This window comes from Heteronotia binoei, chromosome 12, assembly GCF_032191835.1.
Source record: "Heteronotia binoei isolate CCM8104 ecotype False Entrance Well chromosome 12, APGP_CSIRO_Hbin_v1, whole genome shotgun sequence".
In the NCBI taxonomy this organism is placed as follows: domain Eukaryota; kingdom Metazoa; phylum Chordata; class Lepidosauria; order Squamata; family Gekkonidae; genus Heteronotia; species Heteronotia binoei.
The window spans coordinates 80,006,642-80,034,063 of NC_083234.1; the positions used below are offsets into that span (position 1 = coordinate 80,006,642).

Consider the following 27,422-nt stretch of genomic DNA (forward strand, 5'->3'; position numbering starts at 1 on the left):
CAGAGGCCACCTGCCCTGGCCCCATTTCCTTCCCTCCCTCTCTACCACCCAGGCACTAGGTTGCTTTCCCATCAGGCTTTTAAAGAAACTGACAACTGACATACCACTGTAGTGTCACAAAGATCCACTGGGTTCTCTGAATTCTCAGACATTTTCCCTCAAAAGAGTCAATCTCTAGCCCAGTGGTATTCACTGCACTTCTCACACTCACAACTGCAATCAGCCTGAAGAGTCATGTGACTACTGTATGCCACCCAATCAGATACACAAGTACAGTACTAGAAGGTACAGCTGTTAATACTAAATACAGATGGGCAGCGATGTTGGTCTGAAGCAGCAGAACCAAGTCTGCATCCAGTGGCACTTTAAGACCAACAAGGTTTTATTCTGGATGAAAGCTTATACCCAGAATAAAACTTTGTTGGTCTTATAGTGCCACTTGACTCAAATATTAAATACATTAACAATATCCTTTTATTTACCACAGCGCCTCCATCAATGTTTGCTGGCCAACGTTTGTGTATCTGGAACAAGAGGATGGACTTGCAACTCAGAGTTGTGGCACAAAATGGTGTGCAAGCTTTCAAGTCCCCCAGAACTCGTTATTCGGTTGGATGCTCAACAACAAATGCTTCTACTCTCTTCCCTTAAGCAGGACTCTAGCACTGTGGTAGACAGGGTGGGCAGAACTAAGGATGGACCTAAATTCATCACAAAAACTGCCCAGTTCATGGTTTGTGAGCCCAGGGTCATGCGAGTGCATCTGCAATGAACCTCCCAAGAACTTCCATGGCTTTCACAGAGGTTTGTGCGGTTCCACGTCAGTGGCTCACGCAGCAGACACGCTGGCGCCAATCAATTAACTGTCAAAGCAATGGGACTTCTGCAGCCCTGGAAACACCAACAGCAGCCTTCAAAGCTCAACAGGCAGTGCTGGCTGCCAACAAGAGAGCTCCCATTCTGCTGTATGGAAGCGGAATGGATAGATACCCCCAACTCACAAGCAGCTGGTTTTACTTTGGAGCAGGCAGCTAAACAGAGAGAGAGAGGAGAGTGAGGCAGAGAAGAAAGGGAACTCAGTCATTCCTCAGTGGGAAAACAGTGGACTTGGGGGTGTTTGGTGCTTACTCAGGGACCTGAGGGGCCTGAGCAGAGGGGCTTAGCCAGTGGGGTCCTTGGCTGATGATCCACACTCCCCCTCAGTGGGATTTCTGAACCCCCCGCCTTCCCTTTGGACCCTCAGATCCTCAACTTCCATGCCTTTGTTTGATAGTTCAGCTCATGACCTGAGTTTAATCCCAGTGGAAGCTGGGTTCCGGTAGCCGGCTCAGGGTTGACTCAGCCTTCCATCCTTCCAAAGTCAGTAAAATGAGTACTCAGCATACTGGGGGGAAAGTGTAGATGATCGGGGAAGGCAATGGCAAACCTTAAAAAAAGTCTGCCATGAAAACATCAATGTCACCCTAGAGTCAGAAACAACTGGTGCTTGCACAGGGGACTACCTTCACCTTTGGGAAGCGACGGTGGCTCAGCGGCAGAACATCTGCTTGGTAAGCAGAGAGTCCCAGGTTCAACCCCTGGCATCTCCAACTAAAAAAGGTCCAGGCAAAAAGGTGTGAAAAACCTCAGCTTGAGACTCTGGAGAGCTGCTACCAGTCTGAGTAGACAATACTGACTTTGATGGACCGAGGGTCTGATTCAGTATAAGGCAGCTTCATATGTTCAACTTTCCACCCCACCTCCTGCACTAGGCCTCCTGTTAGAGTCACCCCCCCATTTGCCCTTTGGACCCCTGGATCCTCAACCCTCATGCCTCTGGGCAACCCCCTCCCCCGCTGGGCTTGACATCATCAGCTACCCTTGCTGGGCCTGTCCCTCCACCCCCCGCCACATGCCAGACCTCCAGGAGGAGGTGGGGAGGTGAGTGGGTGACCGCTGCCTCGGCTCCAGGAGGATGGCCAGTCTGCAGCAGCAGTGTTGCAGTGCCCGCCCCCCTCCAGCTATCCTCACTAAATTTGGGGGGCGGGTAGAGGGGCAATTCGGAGAGGTCTGCTGAGAGTTGGACACCTCAAACTTACAGGGGGGCCATTCAACACATTCCTTCTGAACCTGCAGTTTGATTTCCCCAGAGAGTCCTTCCCTGGGGGCTCCTGCTTTGGGAGGCTGTAATTTGGCCCCATAAATCCAATTCTCACTAAATGTGGAGGGCAGGTAGAGGAGACTCAGCTGGAGACTCACTGTGATTTTGGTGTCCCAAGCCCTGGGAGGGGGCTGTTCTATCACATCACAAATCTCAGGAAATGAAGCAGTTTGGTAAATGGGAAGGTTTGTGGTTTGTGAGACCCCACAAACCATGAACTGGGATGACCCTTCATTTTCCTGGTTCGTGCCCATCCCTAATCAGAACTAAATTTTCTCTTTCCAAGTCCAGCTTTATGGCTACAATTTAACAGCAGAATGGCCCATTCCACCCCCTCCTCAGCTGCTTACATTTGACCCAGGCTCCTACAGAGAACCTTTATGTCTCCAGGACATAAATGTAACCTTTGTGGACAAGTTACATTGTAGGTAGGTAGGTAGGTAATTTTATTTATATCCCGCCCTCCCCGCCGGAGCAGGCTCAGGGCGGCTAACAACATCATTCAGTTTCCCTTATACAAAAGACAAGGTTACATTAACATTAAACATTAAAAATTCTGATAAGTTTAAAATCACTTAATTAAGTTGATAAAAGTGCTAATGCTAGTTGTGCTTTTATAATGGCGGTAATCATTAGCAATTTCTTTCTTCGTCAGCGAAAGCCAGTCGGAAGAGGAAGGTCTTACAGGCCCTGCGGAATTGTTCAAGGTCCCGCAGGGCCCGCATTTCCTCTGGAAGTTGGTTCCATAGGTTCGGGGCTGCAGAGGAGAAGGCCCGGTTACGGGTACATTGCAGCTTCACCTCTTTCGGTCCGGGGGTGGTCAGCAAGTTTTTTCCAGCTGACCTCAGTGCTCTCTGGGGTTCGTATGGGGAGAGACGGTCCCTAAGGTAGACAGGTCCTCGACCATATAGGGCTTTAAAGGTAATGACCAGCACTTTGTAACGAACCCGGTATGTAACTGGCAGCCAGTGCAGCTCGCGCAGCCCAGGCTGTATGTGCTCCCATTTAGGGAGCCCCAACAACAGTCTGGCCGCTGCGTTCTGCACCAGCTGCAGCTTCCGGGTTCGGTACAGAGGCAGCCCCATGTAGAGGGCATTACAGTAATCCAGTCTCGAGGTGACCGTTGCGTGAAGTACCGTTGCCAGGTCTTGGCGCTCTAGGAAGGGAGCCAACTGCCTTGCCCGCCTCAGGTGAAAAAAGGCTGACTTGGAAGTGGCTGCAATCTGGGCCTCCATTGATAAAGAAGGCTCCAGTAAAACTCCCAGACTCCTGACCCGGTGCGCCGCTTTCAGTGGCGCCCCGTCGAAGACCGGGAGAGGTATTTCCCCTTCCCGGGCGCCCCGACCCAGACAAAGGACTTCTGTCTTCGCTGGATTCAATTTCAGCCCGCTCCCCCTCAACCACATTGCCATGTCCTGCAAGGCCCGGTCTAAATTTTCAGGGACGCAGCCAGGCCGGCCGTCCATCAGCAGATAGAGTTGGGTGTCATCTGCATATTGGTGGCACCCAAGTCCATGTCTCCTGGCAATCTGGGCAAGAGGGCGCATATAGATATTGAATAATATTGGTGAGAGAACTGCCCCTTGAGGCACTCCACAATCCAGTGTGTGCCTCCGGGACCGCTCACCACCAATTGCCACCCTTTGTCCCCGATTCTCGAGGAAGGAGGAGAGCCATTGTAGGGCAGACCCCCTCACCCCTATATCGGCGAGGCGGTGGGTCAGTAGCCGATGGTCGACCGTGTCGAACGCGGCCGACAGATCTAACAGCATCAGCACCGCCGCACCGCCCCGATCCAGATGCCGTTGGAGATCATCTACCAGGGCGACCAGTACTGTCTCCGTCCCATGACCCGGGCGAAAGCCGGACTGGCAAGGGTCTAGGATGGAAGCGTCATCCAGAAAACTCTGCAACTGCGACGCCACTGCCCTCTCTATCATTTTACCTAAAAACGGTAAATTGGAGACCGGTCGGTAGTTTGCCAATTCGGCCGGGTCTGCTGTACTTTTTTTCAAGAGGGGTCGGACCAAAGCCTCTTTCAGGGATGATGGGAAGCGCCCCTCCGAGAGGGATCTATTTATGATGTCCCGTAGAGGACATTCAAGCTCCCTCAGGCAGGATTTAATTAGCCAGGAGGGGCATGGGTCCAAATCACAAGTTGTAGGGCGCGCAGAGGAGAGAATTCCGTCAACTTCCTCCAGGCTGAGCGGGTCGAAATGATCCAGAATTGTGTGTCAAAGACAATACTGCTCGTTTTATCTTAGGCCCATGTTAACAATGACAATCTCAATTTCTGAAGAGCTCTTCCTACCTTTTCCTTCCCCCTTCAGCACCCCCAATAGGGCCATAGGGCTTGAGAATCCACCAAATTCATAAAACCCACCCCACAGACAGCAAGGATGCTAACGGTATCACCTTGTGCACGTTTCCTCTGAAGCAAGACCCACTCTGTGCAACAGGACTTATAAGTGTGCCCAGAACGGAAGACAAAGCAATGCACCTCGCCAATGAGTTGGGGGTTTAGACAACATCACCTCCGCCCTGTTACAAGGGAAGGACAAGCGGAGCGGAGCCTGCTCCCTTGGACTGGCCAGCGGCCGCAGGTGCTACTCAGTCTGCTGCTGGGGGAGGCCCAGATGGCTGTCAAGGGCACTCAGGCTTCCCCTGCAGGAGTCTGCCAGGGCAGAGCTGTGAGTGCTCCAGGAAGAGGCTCCTGCCTCCTTTGACTTCCTGCTCTCAGGTAAGCACAAGATGGTCAAGTAGAGAGAGAGGGAGAGGGGGAGAGAGAGCGCATGCACAAGAAGGCAGCAACGGGAGTTCAGGGAGGCTCAGGCTCCCCCTGCAGGAGCCCACTCCAGGCCAGCCAGCAGCACTGCAAAGCTTCTCTCTGCAGGGAGCCGTGCATGCTCTGCTTCCCTTTCTCTTCAGCAGAAGGCACAGCAGCTCAGGGGAAAGAATGGGACTGCCAAGAAACTGCCAGGCAGCAACCTGGCCAGGGAGAAAGGGATAAGAATCGCCGCTGTAGCGGGTGGCTGCTGCCATCAGGGCTGGCGTGCCCATTAGGTGGCTCTGTGGGGGGCGGATACCCCAGGAGCAGCTGCTGCCCTCCCCGCCAGTGAAAGGTCCCGCTGGCCCAGAGAGTGCAGGCAGAAGCAGCCGGGCCGGCCTCCCCCTCCATTTAAAGAACCCACTAACCAGCTGGTCGGCGGGATCTTTAAACCACACAGGGAGGCTGAGGCTGCTTCTGCCACCTCTCCCGTACAATTTGGGCTGCCAGTGGGGACAGGGGCTTGAGAGCTGCCCCCACCAGTGATTCAAGTCACGCGCAGCCTCAGCCTCCCCATGCGGACCGCTTGGCCGATGGGCTCTTTAAATTGTGCAGTGGAGGCCTGCGGCTGCTCCTGGCAACCTTCCTGTGTTCTCTGAATCACGAGCGGGGGGGGGGGGGGCAGCCGTGGCTTGAAGGCCCTGCCAGCCAGCCAAAGCATGCAGGAGAGGCAGCGGAAGCAGCCACACACCTCCCTGACCAGCTGCTTGGTGCGCTCTTTAAATGGGGGGGAGGCTGGCCCAGCTGCTTCTGCAGGCACTCCCCACATCAGTGAGAAGTCCTGCCAATCAGCTGATCGGCAGGGACCTTTCATAGAATCATAGAACCATACAGTTGGAAGGGACCTCCAGGGTCATCCAGTCCAACCCCTGCACAATACAGGAAACTCACAAACATCTCCCCCTAAATTCACAGGATCCTCATTGCTATCAGGTGGCCATCTAGCCTCTGTTGAAAAACCTCCAAGGAAGGAGAACCCTCCACCTCCCAAGGAAGCCTGTTCCACTGAGGAACCACTCTAAACTCACAAACACCTCCTCCTACATTCACAGGATCTTCATCGCTGTCAGATGGCCCTCTAGCCTCTGTTTAAAAACCTCCAAGGAAGGAGAGCCCACCACCTCCTGAGGAAGCCTGTTCCACTGAGGAATCCCTCTAACCGTCAGGAAGTTCTTCCTAATGTTGAGCCGGAAACTCTTTTGATTTAATTTCAACCCATTGGTTCTGGTCCAACCTTCCGGGGCCACAGAAAACAATTCCACACCATCCTCTATATGACAGCTCTTCATGTACTTGAAGATGGTAATCATATCACCTCTCAGCCGCCTCCTCTCCAGGCTAAACATCCCCAGCTCTTTCAACCTTTCCTCATAGGATTTGGTTTCCAAACACCTCACCATCTTCATTGCCCTCCTTTGGATCCGTTCCAGCTTGTCTATATCCTTCTTAAAATGTGGTGCCCAAAACTGAACACAATACTCCAGGTGAGGTCTTACCAGAGCAGAGAAAAGTGATACCATCACTTCACATGATCTGGACACCATACTTCTGTTGATACAGCCCAAAATTGCATTTTCCTTTTTCGCCACCGCTTCACTGTAGACTCATGTTCAGTGTATGATCCACTAAGACCCCTAGATCCTTTTCGCACATACTGCTGCTAAGACAAGTCTCCCCCATCCTTTCATGGGTGGCGAGGGCAGTGGCTGCTCCTGGGGCCCTCTTGTGTGATTTAAATCGCATGGGAGGGAGGGGGCAGCTCCCACCCTCCCAGCCTAGGGCGCCACCCCGGCTGCGATAGGTCTACTCCCTCTTCTCTGCAGCCAGTTTGCTCTCTCCTCCCAGATGCTTCCAGGATGCTAAAAATGACAGCACAGAGGCTGAAGAGAAAGGTAGGGGAAGCTGCTGGAGAGGATGGACCATTTAGCTCCATCCTGGGTACAACATCCCTCAGCTTTAGTCCCTCCAGTGGTGGCTGTTTCAAAATGGGAACCATCTGCAAACCATAAGCCTAACTGGCAATGTCCTTGCCTGCCTTCCTGTAAACAGAAAAGTGCTAAGAAGAGCCATGGGTGGCATGCCAAAAAGACACAAATGGTTCATGAGCTACAATTCGAGTATCAAGGCTCTAGTCCTTTTCATTGCAGAGACTGGACTTTCCCCTTATACCGTCACATAAAGGGTCTAAAATTTGTTTGTTTTTGTTTTTTAATGAAAGATGAGAATTCAAGAGACGCAGCTGACAGATCATTTATAATGCCACAGTGATATGCAAATTAAAGATTTTTTCCCTTTAAAAAACAAAAAAGCCTGGAAAAGCCCTCTGGGACATGGGGGGGGGGAGATGGATTGTTAGTGGGTTGGGGCTGAGACAACTGCCGTGTGGATACCCTGCTGCCACTGAGAATGTCTTTGCACATGCAGCAGCAGCAATCTGAGGTCCAGGGAGAATCACTGCCGTGTGGAGGCAGCCTAGCAATAGCTTGCAAACCGCACTCAAGGAAAGTCCTACAGAGAATGCATCACAGTGACCCAGTCAGGAGGCTGCCTCAGCAAGCCCCACAGAGGCAAAAGTCCCTTTGGCCTTGGAGGGGATGTAGCTGAGGGATCAGGGAAAAAACTGCTTTGTAATGATAACGGCTCCCAGCAGAAGAACAGGAAGGGGGCCTTGGTGGCCTTTTGACAATAAGCAGAGGTGAATAAATTACACAAAGAAGCTGTACCATGCACCTTTTGTTCAATGTGAATAATGGAGAGATTGCACATTTAGCTTTTCTGGCTATCCATTTTGGTTTAGACGCTGAGGCAGAACAGAGTCCTGAACATGGCCCTGGTCGCAGAGGCCGCCCCCTAACCTGCATTGTTATTGTGAGCGCTGGCAGCCGACTTCCGAGCTTTGCCTTTTGGGACTGGAGGTAACAGTTCAACTTCCTCTTGAGGCATCTGGGCCACTTTCTGCAGGAATATCTTCTCCAGGGCTTGAGCCATAAGGACAATGTCATCCGTAGGCTAGACAAAAGGAAGGGAAGGAGGCAGAAGCAAGCACTGGTCATCCAGGGGGGTCCTGAAATCCCCTACACACCGCTTTACACTACTCTCCAGCATAGAAGGAGCTGCACTGCCAAAGCCAGACAATTTCAAAGGCATCCCTCCTCCTCTAATTAACATGGGGACAATTTCAAAGGACCTTGTAAGTCAGACAGCTGTTGTTCTGTTTCTCTCTTATTGGCACCCCAAATCTTGTTCTGGAGCAGCCCTCTTACCTCTCCATCCGGGTAGAGCTAACTCTGCCATCAAGTGGACAAATGCATCCTAGCTCCAGATGCAAATCAGAATGACTGCAAGCAAACAAGCTAGGAAGCGAGTGCAAAATGGGATATTTTCCCCCCGAGTGACAATTAGAGACAAAAGTAACATTTTGAAACATATGTATTCCAAATAATTCCAACTAATACATTCCAGACATCTTTTTTTTTATGCTCAAAACATGAATGACAGTTTTACTCCTTAGCAGCAAATGAGGAGTTGGGAGCTCCCAGACACAAAGAGCATTTGAGTGACATTTACTATTTTAACACAGACGTTCCAGTCTTAAATAAAGAGGAGACAGATATCCAGACCTAGGAATTCACATTTCAGAATTCTGCAGTGTCGATTTCATGCATTTTTAAATCTTAACTCAAATCTTCGCCATCATAACCTGTTTCAGGAGCCAAATTCTGGTTTTACAAAAGGCTATAAATAAGACTATAAAAATTCAGTATCAGTCTGAATGTCAGCAAAATATTATCCTATTGCAACCTGCATGTTCTCAGTGGCCATGCTAAAATCTCCAACACCACAATCAGCTGAAGAGCAAGCAAGAAACAATTGTCAAATAATCAATAAAATCAATTTACATGGGAAAAATTTAGTTTAGAAAAAAACAGTGGCCGACTTCGCTATAACGCTGATTTCAATTATGCACGTGAAGCATCTTAAACACTTGAAAATCCCACCATCAAGTCACTGGTATTGCTGCTGTTGTCGTAGGTGACCTGAAGTCCTGCCTGAGGTGCCAGCTGAAGAGCTGGGCTGGCAGAGCGAAGCCTTGTGGGGGTGGCATCCATGGGAGCAGGCCCACCCGACACCTCCTCGTGACTCAGCATCTGGCTTGTGGCTGCGGGGGGGAGGGGGGTCGGCTGGGTTGTGCATTTTGTTGAGTTATGTGCATTTCACTTTGTGGGGGGAAAGATGAATAAAAATATTCGAAGAAAGTGGGTGCCATCTTCACAGTTCTGGAGGACAAACAGCCAGATGTGCCACAGGAAAGAGATACTGCTCTCTTTTTCTCTCTCTGATTTTATGCAGCTTTAAACATTTCCCTCCTCCTCACAAGTGAAATGGTTTGAGCCATCTGCTTGATTCAGATCTGGAGGGCCCTCTTGGCTGGATCCACCTCCCAGCCCCCTCCCCCATCCAGAGACATGCAAATACATGCAAATGCATAGAGAAGCTAAAGCGTGCCCCCCCCCCGCCCAGCCCTAGCCTTTTTACCTTGTTGTAAATGTAACAGTTTGTAAACATGGTGTTGAAATCTTGCATACATTCACTGGCACTCCAGTAGTAATTGTGTTCCAGCCGTTTCTTGATTGTGCCCATGTCCATTGGATTTTTGATTATTTTGTGATAATCCTGTCAAGGGGAGAAGCCATTTTTTTTTACTAGAATCCAGCCATTTTATTATGCATAGAGAACTTGCCATGTGTTGGCATCTTGTAGATTCACATGCCCCTGGGAGATGATGAGTGCTGCCAGTCGGTCCCACTCACCTCGCTGGCCTCATCTGGACTGCTGTACTCCGCCTCTGCACCCCAGTTCCAGCACTGCCCCGCAGCCAGCTAGCCAGCCAGCCAGGTGGGGCCCAAGCACAAGCCGGAGCGGCCCAAGAGCAAGACCTGACACAACTGCCCAGAAGCAGTGCTGGCACCAGAGTTCCTGGCTCCCTAGGCCCCATCCCCACCTGGGGCAGACCTGGAAGGCGAGGGTGGGGTGGGGTGGTAGCCTGTGCACTCCACAGAGCCCATCAAAGGCAAGCTCAGAGGAGTGCACATACCACCATGCTGCCCTGCTCGCAGCTTCCCATGTCTGCACAGACCTCAGAAGCTGAGAGTGGCAGGATGTGCTCTCCTCCAAGCCTTGCAAGGGAAGGTGGGCTTGGAGAAAAGCACATGCCAACACGCCACTCCACTCTCAGCTTCCTGGGTCCCCACAGTGGTGGGGCAGGGTGTGCTCTCCTCTGAGCCCACCTTCACTTGCAAGGAAAGGCAGGTTCGGAGGAGACCACACGCTGATGCACCACCCCACCACTCTCAGTTTGGTGTAGAGAGCCAGTTTGGTGTAGTGGTTAAGTGTGCGGACTCTTATCTAGGAGAACCGGGTTTGATTCCCCACTCCTCCACTTGCAGCTGCTGGAATGGCCTTGGGTCAGCCATAGCTCTGGCACAGGTTGTCCTTGAAAGGGCAGCTGCTGGGAGAGCCCTCTCCAGCCCCACCCACCTCACAGGGTGTCTGTTGTGGGAGGGGGAGGTAAAAAGAGATTGTGACTGCTCTGAGACTCTTAGAGAATAAGGCGGGATATAAATCCAGTATCATCATCAGCTACTTCAGCGTAGACCCAGGAAGCTGAGAGCAATGGGGAGGGAGTGCCCAGCAGCGTCCCTGTGGGCCAAGTGGCGCCCTAGGTGGCGGCCTACCTGACCTACTCACACGCTGGCCTTGTCTGTGAGCAGCTCTTTCTTCTACTGCCTCTCCCTCTGCAGCAGAAATGTCCTGGCCACCTTGTCTGGCCTTAATGCCTTAATGGCCTTAATGCCACCGCCTTCACTGGCAGCCATTGGACAGTCAGGGTCCTGGACAGCAGCAGGTAAACCCTCCCACCAGCCTGCCCAGATTTTAACTTCATTTTTATGACATCATTTGTGAGGTCTTTTTTGGCCCCGCAGCCACTTTCCCCCGACCCCCCCACCTAAAATTTTCTACCTACAGGCTTCCCCCTGCATCAAGTAGCTTGCAACCCAAATCTGATACACAGGAAACATAAAAGGGGGGGGGGGAAAGGGGAGTAAATGTGAGCCAAGTGCTCTCAAGGCCAAATCAGCCATGCACCTGGGAGTTCACTGTCCAAAGTTCCCGGCCCCAAAGCCTGCACCTGTTCAAGTTAGCCTTCAACCACATACAGTTCTCAAGGAAGATTGCATCAAATAAAAGACTACAAAATAAACAGAGAAACCATTAAAAACCCTGCAAAAACACTGTGAAATTTAAAACCAGCAGAGTCCTAAAACCAGAAAAGTAAAATCCTTGACACTGATTAGTGCCCATTTCCCCCCAGCCCAATCATGAAGCTCAAAAGGCACCTGGGAAATGTAGGCCTACTACAAAATTTGCACAAGGTCTCAGGCCTTGAGGAAGAAAGCCTTCCTACAGGCTTCTCATCTCAGCCTGTGGCCCAGGATTATGACCAGGGGAAGGGGTGTTCTCATTGGGGGAATGTGATGGTTTCTGACATATCAGAATCTTGTTCCACAGGATTTCGTCTTGTGCAGGCTTGTTGCCTTAACCCTGCTTAAGATGCCAACTCACTAAGAAACCCAAGTCAACTTGCCAAGATGAGACCCCACCCCCAAAGGATGTGCAAAGGGAAATGCGCCTGTCCCTCGGGAAACGGACAGAACGGGGATGCCGAGTCTCTCCCCTTCCCCATGCACTCAGTGCATGTAATGCTGAACTGCAGATGATGGAAACATTTCAGTTTCACACCTTTGCAGGAACACAGGAAGCTGCTCTATACAAAGTGAGACCATTGTTCTGTCAAGGTCAGTAGTCTCTGTTTTGACTGGCAGCGGCTCTCCAGGACCTAGGTAGACTTGCTACCTGATCATTTTTAAGAAACTGGAGATGCTGGGGACAGAATCTGAGACCTTCTGCCTGCAAACCAGACACACTCCGTCAGGCCAATGAGGCTGCCACCTCCTGGTAATGCCTGCAATGAATCTTAAGGCACAGATTAATATTCAGACGTAACACTTACCCACCATTAAGGAACACAAGCAATGATAATGAGGGTTTAGAGGGTTTCAAAAGCAGCAGAAACAGACCAAAATGAAACTATGAGCAATACTCACGGGCAAATTCAATTTAATTGCATCCACCGGTTGGTAGAAGGGCCATGCAAACTGATGCTTCCAAAGAGTCTTGACCACAACATTTTGCATGTATTGCAGCTGGTTGGTCTTCCTTCCGGGTTTGTTGGAGTTGGTGACCTCTGGGGGAGGAGGGTTGATGGGGCCCTGGGGCGCCTGGATTGCAGAGGTGACTGCGGACATTTTCTCCTGCGTCTTTGTCTCACTTGTGGTCAAGCCAACAGCAACAGCCAGCATGAAGAAAAGGCCTGGCTTCTTTTAGGATCCCTGAATGGGACTGACATCCCATTTCCAGGGACTGACCATGCAGCCTGGGCAGAAGGAGGAAAGCAGAATGCTGAGATTTCTGAAAGATGAAGGAACAACAGAAACAGGAAAAGAGAGTTGAATAATGGAGGATTAGACCCTCCAGTCATATCACATGCTGCAGGCACTGAAGGCTGAAGGGGGGGGTTGCAGAATGAAAACATATTAGACTATTTCACTACATTCACAGACAGAGACCTCTAAAGGCTGAAAGAAAAAACAGTAATGGAAGTGTCCTTCCTCAGCATCAGTATCTGAGGTTTGAACCAGAAGGCCTGAAAATCAGACCACAATTCCCTAATAGTGGTGCTAGGTCAAGACAAGGCAGGCCAGAGTCTATCTGGGGGCTCCCCCCAAACCCAGTCCCACCTTGTGCCTGTTTTACAGCTCTCAGACCTGCCCACTAGGCTGGCCCTCTGGGCTTCCAGACAGCTCCCCTTCTGCTCTGGGGGTTTGTTGGCACTAGGCCAGCTGGGGGACATGCCCACGAGAAACGGGAAAATGCCAGAAATTCTGAAGTCACTGAGAAAGGGAGGGGTTTTTTTTTGAGGGGGAGAGGAATGGAAATTTGGATAAAATATTTAAATACGTGCAGTATTTGCTTTCCTATCAAATCTAAGCATATTTTACTGCTTTACCAACCTAAGATGCATCATTTAAATGTAATTAGTACATAAAATAATACTATTTTGCATATTTATGAAATTCAAAATTATAAAAGCATTCATTTTCTACAAGAAAAATTGTAAATATACCCAATTCTTAAGTGAGGACTGTAAATTGTTGCACCCAATCTTTCAATATCATTTGAAAGGCAGGAAAAACTAAACAGTGAAAATAAAAAACAAATCTTGTAGTAAACAAAAAGTGTATTATTTGGACAGAATCAGTCTCCCGCAGTCATCATAGCTCTATATGTGGATATCAGTAAAACTTTACAGTATTTAAAACTCTGAAGATTTCAGTAATGCATAACCATCAAACAAAATGGTCGCAAAAATTATGCACATTTAGAAGAAGATGATGATGATACTGGATTTATATCCTGCCCTCCACTCCAAAGAGTCACAGAGCGGCTCACAATCTCCTTTACCTTCCTCCCCCACAACAAACACCCTGTGAGGTGGGTGGGGCTGAGAGGGCTCTCACAGCAGCTGCCCTTTCAAGGACAACCTCTGCCAGAGCTATGGCTGACCCAAGGCCATGCCAGCAGGTGCAAGTGGAGGAGTGGGGAATCAAACCCGGTTCTCCCAGATAAGAGCCCACATACTTAACCACTACACCAAACTGGCTCTTATTTAAACTCTATATCTATCTGTCTGTCTGTCCGTCTGTCTATTTAAATGCTGTAGGTCATCACATAAAACATTTTTCATGCTATATATTGTGAGTGAGCACAAGATTTTTCTTTAAAAGCATTCCACCCATTGCTAAAGGGAAAAAAAATCATAACAGCTTTTTTCTGGCCCTCTCCAAAATTTTGTAATTTTCTCATTGGGAAAATTGGAAAAATAATCCCTGAAAAAAGAGTGCTTATTTCATTTATTTCTGCCCCCTCCCCACTGCCCCATACCTTTACATCTCCTAGTGAGCTCAGGTTTCTGATGAGGGGAATTCAGTATCTATGGGTGGGAATGGGGGCAGGCAAGGAGCCCCACAGGCTTTCTACAGAGCCTTGTATAGTCCTTTGGCAAACTGTGCATTTCAATATAACTGTGGCATTTTCCATATGTGGACAGACTTGCATAGTGTTCCCTCTGCTGTTGTGGCTGCCAATACAGTGTAGCTGCAACAAGGTTCCCACTTGCCAGGTTTCCCCATCGTTCTCATAGAATCCTAGAATCATAGCGTTGGAAGGGACCTCCAGGGTCATCTAGTCCAACCCCCTGCACAATGAAGGAAACCCACAAATACCTACCCCAAATTCAAAGGATCTTCATTGCTGTCAGATGCCCATCTAGCCTCTGTTTATAAACCTCCAAGGAAGGAGAGCCCACTACCTCCTGATGAAGCCTGTTCCACTGAGGAATCCCTCGAACGGTCAGGAAGTTCTTCCTAATGTTGAGCCGGAAACTCTTTTGATTTAATTTCAACCCATTGGTTCTGTTCCTACCTTCCGGGGCCACAGAAAACAATTCCACACCATCCTCTATATGGCAGCTCTTCAAGTACTTGAAGATGGTGATCATATCACCTCTCAGCCGTCTCCTCTCCATGCTAAATATCCCAGCTCCTTCAACCTTTCCTCATAGGACTTGGTCTCCAGACCCCTCACCATCTTTGACGCCCTCCTCTGGACAAGTTCCAGCTTGTCTCTATCTTTCTTAAAATGTGGTGCCCCAAACTGAACACAATACTCCAGGTGAGGTCTTACCAGAGCGATACCATCACCACGTGATCTGGATGCTATACTTCCGTTGATACAGCCCAAAATTGCATTTGCCTTTTTAGGCACCACATCACACTGTTGGCTCATGGTCAGCATATGATCCACTAAGACCCCTAGATCCTTTTCGCACATCTCTCCCATCCTATAACTATGCTTGGGATTTTTCCTAACAAATTGCAGAACTTTACATCTATCCCTGTTAAAATTCATTTTATTGGTTTCAGCCCAGTTTTCCAGCCTGTCAAGGTCATCCTGTATCCTGTTTCTATCTTCTACTGTATTTGCAACCCCTCCCAATTTAGTATCATCGGCAAATTTAATAAGCATTCCCTCTATTCCTTCATCCAAATCGTTTATAAAGATGTTGAACAAATCAAGTCCCAGGACAGATCCTTGAGGCACTCCACTTGTCACTCCTCTCCAAGAGGATGAGGAACCATTCACAAGCACTATTTGGGTGCGATCTGTCAACCAGTTACAGATCCACCAAACGGTAACAGGATCCAAACCACATTTTACCAACTTGTCAACGAGGACAGTACGTGGAACCTTATCAAAAGCCTTCCTGAAATCAAGATAAATGACGTTTTCCATACTGTTGTAATGATATTTCCAGCTCCCTGGCAATTGTTGCCCCCTCCCACCCCATATCACCACGGCTTTTTAGGATTTTTTAAAATCAGCAAGAGAATATCATTACAACAGTATAATAGTCGGTGTCAGGTTTTCTGAATTCCCAGCTATCTTTTAAAACAAAAACAAAACAACATTCTGCTGCAGAGATATATACCTTCCTCCTCATATCTCTGCAACAGATGTGACTAGAGACTTAGCAGTTGCTCCACCCTTGAAGGGCTTCTACCTTCCCCAGCTTGAGCGATCAATTCCCCACCAGTTGCTGTGCCCGTGCACTTTGATCTGGAGCTCACTCCAACTTCCCTTGCAGCTTTCGGATCCCCAAAAACCAAGAGCAGGAAAACTGGAGGGAGCCGTGGGTCAAAATGTGTCCGTGCAGCAACTGGTGGGGAATCGATGACGTGACCCAGGGAAAGCAGAAACCTGGGGGTGGAACAACTGAAGTGAGGAATCGTCTTACTTAAAAAAAAGAGAAGGGAAAAAAGCTGAGAACCCCAAAAGCAGATTATATTGTTATAACAAAACAAAAATATAGGTTATATTTGCAGGTTATAAAAACAAAAAAAGCCTTGAGTGGTAGAAAACAGGGGAAGGGGGTGTTGTGGTGGTTGGGATCAGGACTACCTGAACTTTCCTCTCCATGCAACAGCCACGCAGACTTAGCTGCGGACTTCCCGAAATTTCTCAGCAAATCAGACTTGAGAAAGATTTGATAAAAGTTGGGAAATCCCAGGAGGTGCCCGAATGCACCACAACAGGATGTGGGGGAGCACGAAATAAACCCACTTCCCATTAGATTCTAATCCAGGGCAAATAACCTGTGTGGAAACAGTCTGCTACATGTTCTGAATTCCTTTAAACATTCCATTAAAAAAAAAAAGCCAAAATGCCAATGCTGGCAAGATTCCACAGGTCGCCAGCATCAACCATGAAATTCTTCCTGCAGCTACCTGCTAAGTCCCAGCATAATGAAAAGCAACCCCCCACCCCACTCCCCAAATCCTCTGTACATCACTTCAGGTGGGAGACAGGTGCCTTTGTTCCTCTGAAAGCTCACAGCCAGAATTGGTGTTGGTTTTAAAGGTGCCACTGGATTCAAACTTCCGTTTCAGACCAACACAGCTGCCCACTTGAATCTTCTTTCCCTGTTTTTACTGCCACATCCCAGAGCACTACTTTTCTCTCTCACGCACACAATTTTTGTAAAAATAAGTTTCTTTTTTTAACAGTGAAATGTTTAGTTTAACAGTAGACATGCACAACCCCAACAGCTGGGCATGTAATGAGATAATATGCTCTTGCATCCAAATGGAGAATCTGGACTAATTAGTTCTATTAGAATTAATCTGTTAAAACATTTATCCCCAGACATCTCCAGGATCTATGTGATAAAAGTTGTCCTGCATACACAAACAGAAAGCTCATCTAAACTCTTCTCAGAGTTCAAGCCAGAGAAATCTGATTTGCTTATCATATCAATATGTTTATATATAAAAACAGCAACCTCACACTAAACCTTTTCTAAGTTAAGCATGTGACCATCATCTAGATAAATTCATTTTTTTCATTCACGTATTCCATGTATACCCTGCCCTACTCCAAACAGGGGCTCAGGGCAGTTCACATTATAAAACCAACAAGACAGAAACAGTAAACAATAATTAAGATCAACAATCAATAACAAAAAAACCCACCATGCCTTATGTCAGAAAAACATGCATTCAAAAGCTCCAGCACCCAGAAATACCAAAAAGCAGCAAGGCACTGGGAAGGGGCTATAGACAGGGGAGGCCAAAGTAGTTTGGACGTCCATCACCTCAACCAAAAGTCTGGTGGAACAAGTGAGAGCACATTCCACCAATGGGAGCAAGTTCCATCAGACTGAGGCTTAACAGACATCCCATAGGCCAGGGACACCAGAAGACGTTGATCAGAAGAGCATAAAGCTGTTCCGGGCTGATAGAAGGAGAGGCAGTCCTGAAGGTATGTCCCAGGCCACGTAGGGCTTTAAAGGTCAAGACCATAACCTTTACAGATCCAGTATTCGATCAGCAGCCACTGCAGTTGGTACAACACTAGCTGAATATGTGCCCATACAGGCATCACCATCAGCAGGCGTGCTGCCACATTCTGCACTCGTTGCATTTCTGGATCAGGCAGAAGGGTAGTCCTGCGTAAAGCAAGTTACAGTAATCCAGCCTGAAAGTGATCATTGCATGGATCACTCTAGCCAGATCCTGGGGAGTGAGATAGGGAGCCAGTTGCCTGACCTGCTAAAGATTATAAAAGGCTGATCTGGCAGCCAAAATGACTTGGGCTTCCACAGAAAGTGAGGAATCCAACATCACCCAAAGACTCCTTACCCTCAACACTGGCACCAAAGATACCCCACCGAAGGCTGGGAGCTTGATTCCTGATCCCAGATCCCCATGATTCAGGTACAGGGCTTCCATCATCGCTGGATTCAACTCCAGCCAACTCTATCTCAACCATCCACTGGCTCCTAATGCCCTGTTCAAAACATCTGGGGCAGAGTCCTGCCAGCCAGCCATCAACAAATAGAGCTGGGTGTTATCTGCATATTGATGACAACCCATTCCTTATCCCTGGACCAAATGGGCAAGGGGGTGCATCAGGGAAAGGATCACACCCTGTGGCACCCCATGTCACGTTCTCAGGATGCAGGCAGGCAGGAGTAAAAGCCAGTCCAAGGTCAAAGTCCAGGAAGTCCAGCAGGAGCCAAGTCACCAATGCAGAATCACAAACCGGAATCAGAAGTCAATGTCCAAAAGCCAAAAGATCAGGGTGCCAAGGAAATCAAGCAGGTCAGGATCAGGAAGGAGCATGGATGCAAGCCAGAGAACAGACCTGAGGTTCCACAAGGTTACCAGGTCCTGGGTGGGAGCTATATAGGAGCCTCAATCAGCCTGCTCCCTGGGTGGCAGTCTCCATCATTTTTTTTATTTATTTCTGCTAGAACTCAGGGCTAAGAGAGGTGAAGCATCGGAGTGCCTCATGTCTTCGCTCTGAAAGTTCTTTCTGAAGCCTGCTTTGAACTCTTGAGATGGGAGAAGGAGAGCTTGGAGGAGATTGATCGTCAACAGCTGACACTGGTGCCTGGAGAGTGATTGATGGGCCAGCTGCTGTTTGTTCAGCTGAGGAACTGGCTGGCAACTCTTCCAGGTCTGTTAACCCTTCCAGCACCCCCTCATCAGGGCTCATGACACCCCACATTCAAGTGGGTATGGCAGAGACATCTGTTCCCCTAGAGCTATCCTCTTTTCCTGACCATGAAGGAAGGAGGAAAGCCACTATAAAACAGTCCCTCATATCCCAACGTCGGGAGAGAGGTGGGTCAACAAGTCATAGTAGACTGTCAAATGCTGCTGTCAGATCTAGAAGGAACAACCCACCTTGATCCAGGTGTTTCTGGAGGTCATCTATGAGGATGACCAGTGCCTTCTCCAGCCCATGAAGCTTGACTGGAAGGCGTCCAGTAGGGAAGTGTCATCTAAGAACACCTGTAGCAGCTCAGCCACCACCCTCTCCAACTACCTTTCCCAGAAACGATTCGAGACTGGATGATAGTTAGCAAAGACTGCAGGGTCCAATGTTTTTTTGAGAAGCGGACATACTACTGACTCCTTCAGACCCTTTTGGAATATTCCTGAATACATAGGAATAAGCTGACGTCTCCCAGGGGGACCCCAACTCCATCCCTGCAAGCTTTAACAAGCCAGGAAGGGTATGAGTCAAGAGGAGACATGGTAGGCCTTACAGCCACCAGGACTTTATCAACTTTCTCACTGGTGAGCTGACTGAAGTGGTCCAAAACCAGACCCAAGGATGGACAAGGGGCTTCCAGTTCTTTTACTGCATCAAGTGTGGCTGGGAGGTCCTGGAGAAGTGACAATACTTTATCTGCAGAAAAGCCCACAAATGCCTCACAGCCAATAGCCAATTCCCTATCTGTTTGCTTACCTTGACGCACAGTAGACAAGAACTTAATTGTTCTAAAGTCACCTCATAGGATCCCCTTGAACAACTGGCTCTTGTCTGTTTCCTTCTCCCTCTCTCTTGCTTCCTTCTGCATCTCAACTTGCTTTGCAAGGCTTGATCAATCACACAGGAGCTACAGAGCAAAGCCTCTATTTTCTCCATTGGTTGAGGCCCCTCCTCCTGGTCCCCTGGGGAGGGAGGAAAAGAGCCAGAGCTTCCTTTGCACAATTCCCTGGATCCCATGAGAGAAATACAAAAGAAAGCACCTTTTAAGACCAGCAAGTGCTAATATTTTAAGCATGTTTTAAGATTGTTGTTTTTTTTTTAAATTTCAGTCATGGTTGTTTGTGTCCTTTCAAAGCTTTTTATCTCTGCTACCTAATCTTAAATAGGTACACACATGGCCCGGCCCGACAAGGCCTGGCCCGACAAGGTTTCATTCGTGTCAGATCCGGCCCGCATGATAAATGAGTTCAACACCCCTGCTCCAGGGTACAGCACCGGCTAGTTGGGGGCCTATAGCTGCAGCTGATGAATGATTGATTCTTAAACACTGATGAGATAATAAAACAGATGCATCTCAAAATATATCTGATGCATATTTATTATTTCTCTAACACAAATTCAGAAGGCCAAGTTTAACTCTTAATCCCTATTAAAAGGCAGTAAATCTAATAACTGCTTTAATTAGCTGTCAAATATGAAAGAAAAACCCTCTGCAATCAGCTATGACCAATAGATGAACCTCATACGAGTTCACCTCTACATGAAAATAGATCCAGGTGGGTTGGCCTGAAGCAACAGAATAAAGCTGGAGGCCACGGGCACCTTTAAGACCAACAAAATTTTATTCAAGGGATGAGTTTTCATGTACACATGCACACTTCCTCAGATACACAGAAACAGAAAACCTTTTGAACTTATAAACAGAGGCTGAACAGCAAATTAGCATATAACATGATAAAGATATTTTGAGGCAAAACAGGAATAACAAGTTACATGTATAGGGTCAATAGCTATATGGATTTAATTAAGGAGGAACAAAAGTATAAGCAATAAATATGTCAAAATAGGAGATAAACATGTAAGAATCTTTTCTAATTGTGGGAAGTTAACTGAGACTCCTTTCCGATGCTCCATTTGTCTCCACTCAACCGTGAGGGTGACAAACAGCATTTTTTCTCTTTTGTTGGGGTGGAGTACAGTGTTATGTATGAACAGGACTTTTTTTGTAACAGGAGCTCCTTTGCATATTAGGTCACACCCCCTGATATAGCCAGTCCTCCAAAAGCTTATAGTAGGTCCTTTAATAAGAGCCTTGTAAGTTCTTGGAGGATTGGCTACATCACAGGGGTGTGGCCTAATATGCAAAGGAGCTCCTGCTATAAAAAAAACCCCTGTGTAAAGAAATATATTTCAAGTTTCATTACATTACATGAAATCTGCATATAAACATGCATGATCAGCAAGAAAACTTGTGATGTAATCCAAATCCTTCTACAGGTGAGCCATAAGGAATGTTGGGATGCCAATGGGGAGTGGAGGCTGAGGGGGGGACAAAATTCAGGGCCCTCAAGACAGCTGGAGGACTCTAGAAGGCAGGGTTATGATGCACCCAGCCAAACATCTTGCCATATAAAATGGAAAGTTTTGGCTACAGCCACTCAGGACATAGAGAAGAAGCCTGAGCACAGTAAAAAGGACTCTGCTGTCAGCTCTACTTGCCTTTCTCCAACAGGCCCATAGCCAGGAAATTTTCAGCAGAGTGGGCCACTGGGGAAACGGGGGGAGCAAAAACAAAGCCCCAGATGTGTCCCTGCTTTGGAGATCAAGTGCACTGTGGTGAGCATTAAATGAGGAGAACCATGAAGCACACTGGCTGACTTTAGACCAGCTGTTCCCATGTAGTTGTAGCAAGGAGGGGGAGGAGGAGATTGGATTCACTACCTGAAGGAGTCTCAGAGCAGCTTCCAGTCTCCTTTCCCTCCTCACAACAAACACCCTGTGAGGTAGGTGGAGCTGAAAGAGCTCTGAAAGAAACTGCTCTTGAGAGGAATAGGTCTGCAAGAGCTTGTGACTGACCCAAGGTCATTCCAGCAGCTGCATGTGGAGGAGTGGGAAATCAAACCTGGTTCTCCCAGGTAAGAGTCCATGCACTTAACCACTACACCAAACTGGCCCTGCCCCCTCCCCCCTTCTCTTTCCACCACCTGCCCACCAGCTTTACCTACACCTGCTTGCGAAAGTGGAATGGCCACGCCACTTCCCAGGAGCAGCAGGAAGAAGGCAAGCCAGGCAGCCAGGCGAGGTCCAGTCCAGGGGGATGAGCCCCCCCACCATCCCCCAAGGCATGCTGCAACCAAGCAGGCCACCACAGTCTTTCTCCTGCAGGCCAGCCCTCCACCAGGCCTCCCAGTGGCCAACCTAGCCCACTCGGCTCAGCAGCTCCCTGCGGCCAAAAGGGGGAGCGGTGGAGGAAGCCAGCCACCACTCACTGCTCAGCCCCCTCACACCACCCAGCCGGCTGCAGTGGCAGCAACCCCTCTCTTCATTGCCATCTTTCAGGGCACCTGAGGCTGGAGAAGGGAGACAGGTGCAGACGCAGCTGGAGAATGTGGCACAGGGGGAGGTCACAGGGTGCTGTGGAGGGGGGCATAGGGATTGCTGGCAATGAGAGAGAAGCGAGGAATAAAATAAAAACAGGAAGTTGGGGGGCCTGGATGTTTTTTGGGGGGGCCTTGACAGTATGTCTGGGGTGGGCCCCAAGCAGCTCCTCCACAGCACCATCTCTCAGGCAAGAAGGCCTGTAGCTAACACATCAACCAAGGCAGCCCTGAAGCAAGGCAAGACAACACCCTGATGGCTGATACAATAATTGCCAGCCTGTAGATCAAGCCTTCATCTCTTCCTTCCCCTGCACCCAGCTCACCCAGATGGTCTTGCAAAGCAATAGTTAGGGCACTACAGCAAGATCAAATAAACTTTCCCTCTTTCGCAACCTTTGTTAATATTATGAAAGGGGGGGTAATATTTCCCCATAATCTAACCAAGTAGTGAAAGGATGCTTCCCCCCCTCCGCCCCCTTGGTAATGGAACCCTAACCAGTTTCCGTGGTTTTACGTGTGGAACAGAAGTCAGAACTCTTTTTTTTTTAACATGGGTTGTTATCATTGTAAGTGGGCTGTTATCGTAACAGCCCTGGCTTGTTATCATTGTTAGTGTGTTGGTGGAAGGTCTAATACAAGGGTGTCAAACTCTTTTGTTATGAGGGCCGGACCTGACATAAATGAGACCTTGTCAGGCCAGGCCATGTCGGGCCGGACCATGTATGTAGCTATTTAAACTTAGGTAGCAGAGATATAAACTTTTTAAAGGGCACAGACAAACACAACTAAAGATTATTTTAAAAAACCCTTAAAAGATGCTGAAAACATTAGCACTTGTTGATCTTAAAGGTGCTTTCTTTGTATTTCTCCCATGGGATCCAGGAAACTGGGCAAAGGAAGCTCTGGTTCTTTCCCTCCCTCCCCAGGGAACCAGGAGGGAAGGAGCCTTAACCAATGGAGAAAATCAAGGTTTCACTCTGTAGCTCCTGTGTGATTGAGCAAGCCTTGCAAAGCAAGTTGAGATGCAGAAGGAAGCGAGAGGGAGAAAGAAGCAGACAAGAGCCAGTTGCTCATGTGCCTGAAAGGACCCCTCCGGGGGCCTCATTCAGCCCCCGAGGCCGCATGTTTGACACCCCTGATCTAATGGCCTTTTGTAAAGGCTACTTTGCCATATGACAAAGCAATCTTTCAAATAGCATTAAAATTAGTTTTATAACAAATATATCCAGTCTTTCTCACCAATGAAAACCCAGATCTGCATTGTTCTGTACTCTACTTTATCCACACAACAACCCTCTGAGGTAGGTCTGGCAGGGTGTGTGACGCAGAGTATTAGAATTAAGAACCAAAAAAGGTTAACAGGATATAAAATAAGGCGCTCAATATTAATTTCAGTGTATAAAACATCAATATATAAATAATGCAAACAAAAATACATGCATTTTTATATAAGGTCCTAGTTTTGAAATACTGTATGAATTGTACTCTTATTGAGGCAATATTTGGGCCAATAACTTTTTAAACCAATTTGTAATAAATACATGTAATTTTTTATAATTTGCATTGTTCATAGATGATTTATACGTTGAAAATGTTGGGCCCCGTAGTCTTTGTCCAATTCACCTTTTTTTTGGTTCTTAATTCATGAGGGGGACTTTCTTCTGTGACCAGAGTGTTAGGGAGATGCGATGGTTGCTTATGAGCTCTCGTTTTGCATGCAGTCCGCCATGATGATCATGGGTTCAGGGTGTCCCAGTTCCCTTCATTTGTAGCACTGCAACTTCTGCCATCATTCTGGGGTTGGGGGCCAATTTTCTCTGACTTGTGCCTGCCACAAACAGAGACTCTTGTCCTCCACTGCAAAGAGCATGGGCAGGGGGTGTCTCACCTGGCCTTTCCATTTTGGCCCTGGAATTCTCACAATCATCCTGAAGCTGGTGGCCAATTGTGAGTCTCCCAGCTTTATTCTCTGATGAGTCATCCCTGCCTACATGGTATCCTGGTTAAAATGTAGCTCATGGATCTGGGAAACCCAGGTTCACAATCTTAGTCTGCAATGGAAGCTGGCTGGGTGACCCTGGGCCACTCACACACTCTCAGCCTAACCTCCCACACAGAGTTGTTGTGAGGATCAAATGGAGGGAAGGAGAATGATGTCAGCCGCCTTGGGTCCCCACTGGAGGGAAAGGGGGGATAAAAGTGAAATATATATTTTAAAAACAAACAAACAGATGAACAGACAGAGCAATTGTTTTGTTATGACATTTGGTTTGGATCAGGGTCATATGGGGGGGCATGATGGCTGTCTTGATGGGAACCTAGTGGGCCACCCATCTGGCTCTATTATGGCTCTCAAAACTGTTTGAAGGAGGGCGTTAGAACACAGCTTCTTTGAGAGGCAGAACTCTCTGCCCACCTAGTGCACAGGAAATTTCCATTTTCCAGATACTTGGGTTTGCAAGTGCATGGAACATAACAGAAAAAGATGTCTTGTGTGGCAAGTGAGAATGCCAGCTCTCTCATGGAGGGGCTGCGCTCAGTGATGGAGCCTCTGGTTGGCATGCTGAAGGTCTCTTGTTCCGTCCCGAGACTGCCAGTTAAAAAGACCAGGCAGCAGCAGGTGTCGTAAAAGAGCTCTCTGCCCAAGACCCTGGAGAGCTGCTGTCCCTCTCAGTAGACAATGTTGACCTAGATGGACTCAGGGTCTGATTCAGGATAAGGCAGCTTCATGTGCTTATGAGAGCGAGATGCCAGAGCTATGAATGACCCCCATCCCTGAACCTTCTGGTGCACTCCTGCTCTGGATGCAGAAGCTTCAGGGACAGGAGTGCTACTGGCTGGGAGTGTCCTTCTTACAGGGACACTTCACCTTCACAGATGGGTGCAGGTCTCAAGGAAAAATCCATGGGGCCTAGTGGAGGGAAGAGGCCTGCATCTCAGTGAGCAGCCTCAGGGAAGGCTCAGGCGTGGGGGGGGGGGGGAGAGTGAACTGGGAGAACTTTTTCTCTCTGTCCCATAATGCTAAAACTTCACAGACACACAAGAAAGTTGATGGGAAACAGATTGGAGCGGGGGGAATGCCTTTGTTCAATTAGTAACTTGTGGAACTCTCTGCCACAAGATGTAACGATGGCTGCTAGTTAGCTGACTATCAAAAGCAGGAGCATGCCATCAATGGCTATTAGTCACTCTAGACTTCTGAAGTAGTTGCTTAAGCAACAGTGGAACCTGTTAATTCAAAAAAAACCAAAACATGTTGGCTGCAACCAATACAATGTTTCTAAACTACTGATAGCTGAGACACTTCTTCCTTCCCAAATCAAAAGAGGGAGTGCAGTGAAAATGTTTACTTCTAAAGAGAGTTCAGAGGAAGTACTCCACACTCAGCAGCTCTCCCTCTCCCACTTTTTCTGAATGAGTCACTGATCTGAGCTTTCTCCTCTGAGAACAGGTAACACTGCTGAATCACTGAGAACAACAGTGCTATCCAAAACTTCAGTGGACTTCAAATTGCACGGTCGGTCCTGTCCTGTGAATTTTTCAGCTCACTTGATTTTAAGCAAGTGGGCTATGCCACAATTCATGCAAAGACACAGGGAGTGAACAGGCAGGCAGGTTGGCCTAAGACAGTTGGCTTAGAATCACAGAGTTGGAAGGTACCTCCAGGGCCACCTAGTCCAACCCACTGCACAATGCAGGAAATTCACAAATACTCCCCCCTAAATTCACAGGATCACAGGCTTACCTGAACGGATTTAACTGGCTGGTTCACAAAGTCACATCGCCCTGCAGTTCCCGAGTCAAAAGATGAGTTGGAGACGGGGTACATATGAACATATGAAGCTGCCTTATACTGAATCAGACCCTTGGTCCATCAAAGTCAGTATTGTCTTCTCAGACTGGCAGCGGCTCTCCAGGGTCTCAAGCTAAGGTTTTTCACATCATTTTGCCTGGACCCTTTTTTGGAGATGCCGGGGATTGAACCTGGGACCTTCTGCTTACCAAGCAGATGATCTACCACTGAGCCACCGTCCCTCCCCTGAAAATAGACAGTAGGGTAAATAGACAGTAGGTGAAATCTGGTGCTGCTGGCTCCCCGCACATTCCTCCCATGTTTCCAGATGTCTGAATGTGGGGGAGTGCAAACAAAATGGATTGGTCATGTGAACTTGCCAGTCCATTCCAGGCTGGGATTTTTTTGTACTCCACAGTCTGTGGTGAGCTTCTGTGCATGTGCCAGGGCTGTTTTTTTTAAACAAAGAAATTAAATGTACTAAGTGGACGGCACACAGCCACAGTGTGACCAACCTACCGCTATCATGCACAATACAATGGCACGTCAGGGTGCGGTATCTGACCATGATTCTCCATTCCCGATTAGAACAGAGATATATGGAGTGCCTCAAGGACTTGTTTTGTTTAATATCTTTATAAAAGATTTGGATGAAGGAATAGAGGGAATTCTTATTAAATTTGCAGATGATACTAAATTGGGAGGGGTTGCAAACACAGAAGAAGACAGGATACAGGATAATCTTGACAGGCTGGAAAACTGGGCTAAAACAAATAAAATGAATTTTAACAGGGATAAATGTAAAGTTCTGCATTTAGGCAGGTAAAATCCAATGCATCATTATAGGATGGGGGAGATTTGTCTTGGCAGTAGTAGATCTAGGGGTTTTAGTGGGCCACACACTGAGTATAAGTCAGCAGTGTGACGCATTAGCTAAAAAGGCAAATTAAATTTTGGGCTGTATCAACAGAAGTATACAATCACGTGAAGTGATGGTATTGCTTTACTCTGCTCTGGTTAGACATCACCTAGACTCCTAGAGCACTGTGTTTAGTTTTGGACAGCACAATTTAAGGAGGATACAGATACGCTGGAATGTGTCCAGAGGAGAGCAACTGAGATGGGTCTGGAGGCCAAATCCTATGAGGAAAGGCTGAAGGAGCTCAGTATGTTTATCTTGAGAGATGACTGTGATATGATCACCAAGTACTTGAAGGGCTGTCATACAGAGGATGGTGTGGAGCTGTTTTCTGTTGCCCCAGAAGGTAGGACCAGAACCAATGGGTTGAAATTAAATCAGAAGAGTTTTCAACTAAGCATTAGGAAGAACTTCCTGACAGAGTGGTTCCTCAGTGGAACAGACTTCCTCAGGAGGTGGTGGGCTCTCCTTTCTTGGAGTTTTTTAAACAGAGGCTAGATGGCCATCTGACAGCAATGCTGATTCTAAGAACTTAGGCAGATCACGAGAAGGTGGGCAGGAGGGGTTGCCTCAGTACTGAGTTCTCCTGCCTTACAGGGTACCCAAGAGGAGCCTTTTGTGAT

General features: G+C 48.1%; 1 protein-coding gene across 1 annotated transcript in view; it reads right to left on the reverse strand.

Annotated features, from left to right (window-relative positions):
• Positions 1 to 27,422, reverse strand: part of BRD3 (bromodomain containing 3) — a 79,027-nt gene that overhangs the window by 43,056 nt on the left and 8,549 nt on the right. The window contains exons 2-4 of the mRNA XM_060250443.1: positions 12,134 to 12,497; positions 9,504 to 9,641; positions 7,823 to 7,976 (exon numbers count right to left, since the gene is read on the reverse strand). Coding sequence (XP_060106426.1) covers positions 7,823 to 7,976; positions 9,504 to 9,641; positions 12,134 to 12,388 — 547 coding nt within the window. The 5' untranslated portion in view covers positions 12,389 to 12,497. The remainder of the gene's footprint in view (positions 1 to 7,822; positions 7,977 to 9,503; positions 9,642 to 12,133; positions 12,498 to 27,422) is intronic.